At 29.4% G+C, this 8,616-nt stretch overlaps 1 protein-coding gene and 1 long non-coding RNA gene across 2 annotated transcripts; one reads left to right on the top strand and one right to left on the bottom strand.

Annotated features, from left to right (window-relative positions):
* The first annotated feature begins 65 nt into the window (after window positions 1-65).
* LOC103864350 (homeobox-leucine zipper protein ATHB-6) lies at window positions 66-1,780 on the top strand. Its single transcript, XM_009142105.3, has 3 exons — window positions 66-334; window positions 429-790; window positions 885-1,780. Exons 1-3 carry the CDS (start codon window positions 265-267, stop codon window positions 1,344-1,346), a joined length of 894 nt encoding a protein of 297 aa, XP_009140353.1. The 5' UTR covers window positions 66-264; the 3' UTR covers window positions 1,347-1,780.
* Window positions 1,781-4,842: 3,062 nt separating this feature from the next.
* Window positions 4,843-7,578, bottom strand: LOC103868356. Its single transcript, XR_004457180.1, has 3 exons — window positions 6,166-7,578; window positions 5,898-5,979; window positions 4,843-5,193 (listed from the first exon to the last, which is right to left on the bottom strand). It is a non-coding gene; the product is annotated as an uncharacterized LOC103868356 (long non-coding RNA).
* Between the last annotated feature and the right edge of the window lie 1,038 nt (window positions 7,579-8,616).

Raw genomic sequence — 8,616 nt, 5'->3', positions numbered from 1 at the left:
ATCTACTGACTTAACCATGGCTAAACTCTAACCCAAGCTGAGTTTATTTAAACAGAGAGAGTGTGAAAGCAAGCTTGTTCATAAAGAAAAAGAACTCAATCTCTCTCTAAATAGAATCTCTCAATTGGCTTGATTTACGTGCATTCCTCTCTTCCATCAAAGCTTGCTCTTTTGTTAGTGGGTTTCAAGAGAGACAATATTATCAAGTAGTAATCTTGAAAGTAAACAAAGATTTTTGAGAGACCTTTCATTAAGTGTTGTCTGATGATGAAGAGATTAAGAAGTTCAGATTCAGTGGGTGGTCTGATCTCTTTATGTCACACATCTTCTACAGGTTCTTAATCTTAACCTTTTTATTTAGCTAATTTTCTACCAAGCCTTTAATTTCATAATTTTTTACCTTAAAATTAACTCAATTCGTCAAACAGATGAGCAGAGTCCAAGAAGATACGGGTCAATGCTTGAAGGTTACGATGAGGAAGAAGAAGAAGAAGCGATAGCTGAGGAGAGAGGACAAACTGAGAAGAAGAGACGGTTAAGCATTAACCAAGTGAAAGCCTTGGAGAAGAACTTCGAGTTAGAGAACAAGCTTGAGCCTGAGAGGAAAGTGAAGTTAGCTCAAGAACTTGGTCTTCAACCTCGTCAAGTAGCTGTTTGGTTCCAGAACCGCCGCGCACGGTGGAAGACAAAACAGCTTGAGAAAGATTACGGTGTTCTTAAAACCCAGTACGATTCTCTCCGCCATAACTTCGATTCCCTCCGCCGTGACAATGAATCTCTTCTTCAAGAGGTAAATAAAAATTCAAACTTTTTATGCTTAAAGATTGAAACTTTTGCTTAAAGATTCAAACTTTATGTTGAAAGATTGAAACTTTTTGATGCAGATTAGTAAACTGAAGTCTAAGCTTAACGGAGAAGAAGAAGAGGAAGAGAACAACGCCGTGAAGATGGAGAGTGATTTTTCCGTCAAGGAGGAAGAAGATTCGTTGCCGGAAAATATCACAGAACCGCCGTCGTCTCCTCCAGAGCTTCTAGAACATTCGGATAGTTTCAATTACCGGAGTTTTACCGATCTCCGGGATCTTCTTCCATTGAAGGCTTCCTTCGCCGCCGCCGCTGGATCGTCGGACAGCAGCGACTCGAGCGCCGTGATGAACGAGGAGAGTAGCTCTAACGTCACGGTGGCTCCGACGGCGGTTCCCGGCGGTGGTTTCTTTCAGTTTGTGAAAATGGAGCAGACGGAGGATCACGACGACTTTCTGAGTGGAGAAGAAGCTTGCGGTTTTTTCTCCGATGAACAGCCGCCGTCTCTACACTGGTACTCCGCCGTTGATCACTGGACTTGAAGCTTTAAACGCCGGAAGAGATTGTGGATTGGATTAAAAGGCTCTGTTTTTTTTTTCTATGTGGATTCGGAGGAGAAGATGGAAAAAGAAGAGGGCGAAATTGGAATAATGAGGAAATAGAAGGGCGAATGAGAAAATAAATAAGGTTAAATCTGGGCGGGAAATAATTGATTAGGGTGAATTTGTGATTATGTTTTCTCTGGCGTTTCGTGCACTTCTTGTAATTAAGGATTATGAGGATTGAGAAAGGGGAAAACTCAACGGAGTAAAATTGAACGAACATGGAATCTTTTAATCGAAATTGACCAGCTAAATCCAAATCATACAAGTTTTAGCCTGTCTTGAAGCATAAAATAGATGTGTTGATTTCATTTTTAGTTTGATTTGTTTTGTCTGATATATAGTATAAAGTTTATAAACTAGTATTTGATGAAGTAATTAACGAAATATTTTTAGTTTAAAATTAGCTGAACTACAATGACATCCCCGAGAAGTCACTTTAGTGATTTCTGCTGATGTGGCATTCATATAGAGCTTCTCAGGAAAAACGTTATAATTCTATTGGTTGGTTTTTTTGAATTTTTTTTTTTAATTTATTTTAATCAATCGCTTATGTAGACAAGTCCAAAACTATTGTCGATTTCGTTAAGCCCATATATAGCTAGAGAATAATAATTATCGATTTAGTTTAGCCTTGGGTACCCGTTCGGGTTCGGATTGGGTATTTCGGATTTTCGGGTATTTCGGTATAGAGGTGTATAACCCGTTCGGGTATTTCTGTACTTCGGGACGGGTACGGGTATTTTTAGTTCGGATTCGGTTATTTGGGATCTGGTTCGGATATTTAGATTTAAAAAAAAAAAAAAATTTCATTTCTCAAGTTTCTTATATTTAAAAATATAAATTTTTAGTTAACTAACTTTTTATTTTTAATAGATTGAATAGTTAATAGATTTGGACATAACATTTTAAAACTAAAAAGGCATTAATTTAGTTATTTTTTTTAAATTTCGGATGTAACTTTTTGTTAATTTTTTAAATAAAAAACTTGACATGCATTTTAAGTGAGTAGCAAATCATTTTTTTCGTAATTGTATGTATATCATATGAACTTAAAGTATGTGTAGTATCAATATAAATATTTTATATAAAATGAGAGATGTAAACTAAAAATATAAAGTTAATTATACATATGTTCGGTTATCTTCGGATATCCATTCGGGTTCGAGTATTATCCGTTCGGGTTCGGATATCCAATCTCTCCTTATTCAATACCCGTTCGGGCATTTTGCTACTTCGGTTCGGATTTTAGTTCGGGTTTTTCGGATCGGGTTCGGGTGCCACTTCGGATATCGGGTAAAGTGTCCATCCCTACTAATTAGGTTGTTTGTTTTTAATAACTTACTTTTCTAATATGGATTACTTGCGCAAGTTGAAATCATTAAATATGCAAATAACTTATTGACAAATTTTTTTTTTAATAACTTACATTTCTAATATAGATTACTTGCGCAAGTTGAAATCATTAAATATGCAAATCACTTATTCACAATATAGATTAATTGCACAAGTTGAAATCATTAAATTTTATCGATTTAGTTTACCATTGGGCAAAATTTAGAATTAAGACAAATATTAAAAACTTTCTTTATTATTCAAACGGTAAACTTGCGCATGTTGATATCATATTTATTATATTGCTTACAAAATATTGTAATGTTTCTAATTAGGTTGTTTGTTTTTAATAACTTACCTTTCTAATATGGATTACTTGCGCAAGTTAAAATCATATCATATGCAAATCATTTTTTGACAATACACATTTAATATCGATTAAGTTGAAATCATTAAATATGCAAATAACTTATTGACAAAATTTGTTTTTAATAACTTACTTTTTTAATATAGATTACTTGCGCAAATTGAAATCATTAAATATGCAAATCACTTATTCACAATATGGATTACTTGCACAAGTTGAAATCATTAAATTTTATCGATTTAGTTACCATTGGGCAAGATTTAGAATTAAGACAAATATTAAAAAAATTTCTTATTATTCAAATGGTAAACTTGCGCATGTTGATATCATATTTATTATATTGCTTACAAAATATTTTAATGTTTCTAATTAGGTTGTTTGTTTTTAATAACTTATCTTTCTAATATGAATTACTTGCGCATGTTAAAATCATATCATATGCAAATCATTTTTTGACAATACACATTTAATATCGATTAAGTTGAAATCATTAAATATGCAAATAACTTATTGACAAAATTTGTTTTTAATAACTTACCTTTCTAATATAGATTACTTGCGCAAGTTGAAATCATTAAATATGCAAATCACTTATTCACAATACGGATTACTTGCGCAAGTTGAAATCATTAAATTTTATCGATTTAGTTTACCCTTGGGCAAGATTTAGAATTAAGACAAACTAGGTGGCCGGTCCGCACCCTGTGCGGACATAAACATATTCAAATTATTAACTAAGTAGTACATAGTTTTATAAGTAACGAATTTTATATCATAATACCACTGCCCTTGGGAGAAAGCATCAGGTACAAAAAAATGTTGGTATTCAATATTTTACATGGACGAGATGGAACAAAGTAACTTCAGTATCAAAAGGTATTTATTGTGTGTACGTATAATTGCAACGTTCCAAAATAATTTATATGTTTAAGAAGATATTTTATTTTCAAAATCTGGAATAAATAGTGTATAGTTTCAGAGGTAACATATTTTATATTATCACTACATTCCCATTGAAACCCTCTTTTACCATTTCAGAATGTAATTAAGGACATAAAAAATTCAAAATATGGAATAAAAAGTTCAAAATATGTAATAAATATGGAATAAATAATGTTAGAAATGGGTTGAGCAGAGAGAAGATACGAATTGCAGTCGGTGATTTTTGAATCAGACTCTGTCAGCTTATCAAAACTATTAACTCGGCGATTAAATATCCAGCTCTCTATGGAGTGACTGCGGATATTGTATCGCATATGCGGATATTTTATCGCATATGCGGATATTAATATTATGATTAGTTTAATTTTACATGGTTTGTTAATTTTTACATACAATGACATGTATATGCATAATATATATTATATGTATAATAATCACATAGTTATGATTCATTATTTGTGGTTGAAAACTATAAATCTTCTTAACATAATTTAATTCAAGATATAATGCAATCTACTTTGCTGTTAGTTTATATTTTTTATTGTAAAATATACAAATTACATTCATTAATTTGTAAACTCTAAACTTTTGGTAAACCTTAAACCCTTGAGTATACTATAACCCTTTGGCTTTACCGGATAAATCATAAACAATAAACTCAAAACTTTTAGATATACCATAAATACTAATCTCTCTCTCTCTCTCTCTCTCTCCTCTCTCTCCCTCTCTCCCACTCTCTCTCCCCTCTCCTCCTCCCCCTCCCTCCTCCTCCTCCTCCCTCCCTCTCCCTCCCTCTCTCTCTCCGTCCCTCCCTCTCCCTCCCTCTCTCTCCCTCCCCTCTCTCTCCGTCCCTCCTCTCCCTCCCTCTCTCTCCCTCCCTCTCTCTCTCACCTATTAATAGTGAGAAAAATATCTTTATTTTTGATTTACAACATTACAATATCGCGAATTCCACAAAAGTAAAACAAAAAAATTAATTAATAGAAAATCTAACAAAAACCACATCTTAACCAATAGAAGAGTATACTATTGATAACACGTTTCAAAACTTAAACAATGTAAATGAGCTTCCGTTCAAACGCATGATTGATTCAATCTCCGCCAAAGATAAACTCTTAATTTGATCTTCTGATAAACTCAAGCCTGAAAGAACATGTAAAAATTAATTTGATCTACTGACGTTTTCTTTTGATAAAAACATGATAAGCTAAGAAGTAGAATATTCTTTAATAAATTCTCAATAAATCTTATACTTATAAGGTAATATTATTTTTGGAATATCTTGTTAATAAAGCTAAATGAGAACATCTCGTGAATAGATTGCACCAGAATTTTGGTTGACAAGTCTCACCATAAATATTAAGTTTTAAATGCATGATTTTAGGAGAGAAAATATATTGTCAATTAATTTCGTTTCTCTGACATCTAAAATATTTAGTGAGTATTTAATGAATTAAACAGAGAAATGATCTCAAAAATATGTTATTTGAATCGAGAAAACACAAAAGATAAGTAAAATGCTAGACTTTACTAAAATATTTAGCTTTCACAATAAGCTATGTAATAGAATGTTCTCAAATTAATTTTAAAAATGTATCTACCTATAAGTTAGGATTATTTATGGAATATATTGTTACTAAAATTACATTTTAAATATAAAAAAAGAGAATATCTCGGGAGTAGTTTACACTAATGATTTAATTAACAAATCTTGTCCTTAAAGTTTAAATATTAAAGCATGAGATTAGGAAATAAGATATTATTTCAGTAGAGAAAATACCATCCTACTTTAGATATTTTAAAAATATAATTGATTATCTAATTTTGATGTACAGTAGAGAAAATACCATTCTAAGTGCACATCTTTTGCAGGATCGGAATGGGGAACTCTTAGAGGTCTGAAATATGACCACTTCTCTCAAATCATCTCTGAAAAAATATAAAACAAAATCACAATCAGCAAACCAAAAAACAAATATGTGTATATATAAGCTTATAATTCTAAATAATAATATAAATCTACAAATCAAAAAAAGAAAAATATTCGCAGCACAAAAAAATGCTATTGAAATGATTTAGCTGAGAGATGTTATCAAATTGAGTAAAATTTTTTACCAGATTGAGGAACAAAGATGTTATCGAAATGATATATCAAAGAGGTGTACAATCAAATCATATATAGCTTCAGTGGAGAAATCGTCATAATAGGGTATTTGCATATAAACCAAAAAAAAATTCAGCTCTCATGAAATATAAAAGCTTAATGTTCTAAAATAAGAAGAAAAAAAATTCAGAACATTATTAACATTAAAAGTTCAGAATACAAAGTTCAATTATTTCGTTTCTTCTACTGTGAATGTCTTATTTATAGTAAATTGGTAGACGTTTCTCATTGATTTAGCTTGCATGATAAGCTAAGAAGTAGAATATTCTTTAATAAATTCTCAATAAATCTTATACTTATAAGGTAATATTATTTTTGGAATATCTTGTTAATAAAGCTAAAGGAGAACATCTCGTGAATAGATTGCACCAGAATTTTGGTTGACAAGTCTCACCAAAATATTAAGTTTTAAATGCATGATTTTAGGAGAGAAAATATCTTGTCAATTAATTTCGTTTCTCTAACATCTAAAATATTTAGTGAGTATTTAATGAATTAAACAGAGAAATGATCGCAAAAAGATGTTCTTTGAATCGAGAAAACACAAAAGTTAAGTATTAAAGTGATTTCATTTTTAGTAGTGTCGATGATTAAAATAAATCGAAAAAGAAATTCTAAAAAATCAATCAACAAAATCAAGAGAATTCTTTCCATTTGTAATAAGGAAACTAATTATTACATGTATTAACTAATATTGTTGCGCAAGTAATGTTAATAGAGGGATTAAATTATTTTTTCATTTTCAATCAGTATTCAATGTTATTTTCCTTTTATAGGGGATCGATGAATTAAAATAAATTATTTGATTTGAAAAAATGACTTTATATTCTAATATATCTATAGACTACATAAAATAATAAACCAAAATATTTACTTGAATTGATAAAATGACTTTATATACCATACTTTCGACAATTAGTTACCATAGATAGTTATTAATAATATTATGTAAGTCATTTGGAATCCAAAATATTTATTTGAATTAATAAAATGGATTTATATACCATACTTTCGACAATTAGTTACCATAAATAGTTATTAATAATGTTATGTAAGTCATTTGAAAAGTGATGTTAATTGGTCATTAAATTATGTTTTCCCTTGCAATTAGTATTCAAAGGTACTTTCCTATTATAGTGGGATCGATGAATTAAATGATATATCGAAATTACAAAATAAGGTAAGTATTTAGAGGGCTTTCCTTTTTAGTAGTGTCGATGGAAAAAATAAATCAAAAATAAATTTTAAAAAATATTTAACAATAAACAAATATTCAATATAAAGTAAATTTAATTTTATTAATAATTTATAAAATTCTGTAAATTATTTTAAAATTATGATAAATTTATTCTTTAAACAACGATAAATAATTTAAAAATAATATTAATAAACATGTTTGAATTTTTTAATATTTAAAATAAATTATATTCGAATACAATTCATCAAGTAGAGTATAAAACAATTATAATTATCTTATATAAAATTTCGTTCATTATATTTTATAGTTTATAAATATTAAAAGTAATAAATAAAACATTATTAATCTTTCTATAATTTCGAGAATCAGTTTCCATAAATTGTTATTCTGTAGATTATACGGCAAGTGATGTTAAATGATTTTAGACTTACCTTAAATTTTAGATCAAAATTAAATAAATAAAAATTAGTTAACTGAAAGTTACATCCGAAATTTTAAAAAAATAACTAAATTAATGTCTTTTTAGTTTTAAAATGTTATGTCTAAATCTATTAACTATTAAATCTATTAAAAATAAAAAAATTAGTTAACTGAAAGTTATATTTTTAAATATAAGAAACTTGAGAAATGAAAATTTTAATTTTTTTTTTCAAAATCTAAATATCCGAACCAGATCCGAAATAACTAAATCCGAACTAAAAATACCCGAACCCGACACGAAGTACAGAAATACCCGAACGGGTTCTACACCTCTATACCGAAATACCCGAAAATCCGAAATACCCGAGCCGAACCCGAACGGGTACCCAAGGCTAAACTAAATCGATAATTATTATCCCCTAGCTATATATGGGCTTACCGAAGTCAACAATAGTTTTGAGCTTGTCTACATAAGTGATTGATTAAAATAAATGAAAAAAGAAAAATTCAAAAAATCCAGCCAATAGAATTATAATGTTTTTCCTGAGAAGCTCTATATGAATGCCATCTCAGCAAAAATCACTAAAGTGACTTCTCTTTTAATGTATAGGGGGATATTAAAAAATTTCCTTATTATTCAAACGGTAAACTTGCGCATGTTGATATCATATTTATTATATTGCTTACAAAATATTTTAATGTTTCTAATTAGGTTGTTTGTTTTTAATAACTTACCTTTCTAATATGGATTACTTGCGCAAGTTAATATCATATCATATGCAAA

This window comes from Brassica rapa, chromosome A04 (genome assembly GCF_000309985.2).
Source record: "Brassica rapa cultivar Chiifu-401-42 chromosome A04, CAAS_Brap_v3.01, whole genome shotgun sequence".
NCBI lineage: Eukaryota > Viridiplantae > Streptophyta > Magnoliopsida > Brassicales > Brassicaceae > Brassica > Brassica rapa.
Note: the sequence above shows the minus strand (reverse complement) of the source record. Positions and strands in the feature narration are given on the sequence as shown.

Bases quoted from the DNA above. Each gene is read 5' to 3' on its own strand.
- LOC103864350 (XM_009142105.3), top strand. From the start codon at position 265: ATGATGAAGAGATTAAGAAGTTCAGATTCAGTGGGTGGTCTGATCTCT. The intron at 335-428 runs GTTCTTAATCTT...TTCGTCAAACAG, and splicing joins ATGTCACACATCTTCTACAG to ATGAGCAGAGTCCAAGAAGA. The intron at 791-884 runs GTAAATAAAAAT...TTTTTGATGCAG, and splicing joins ATGAATCTCTTCTTCAAGAG to ATTAGTAAACTGAAGTCTAA.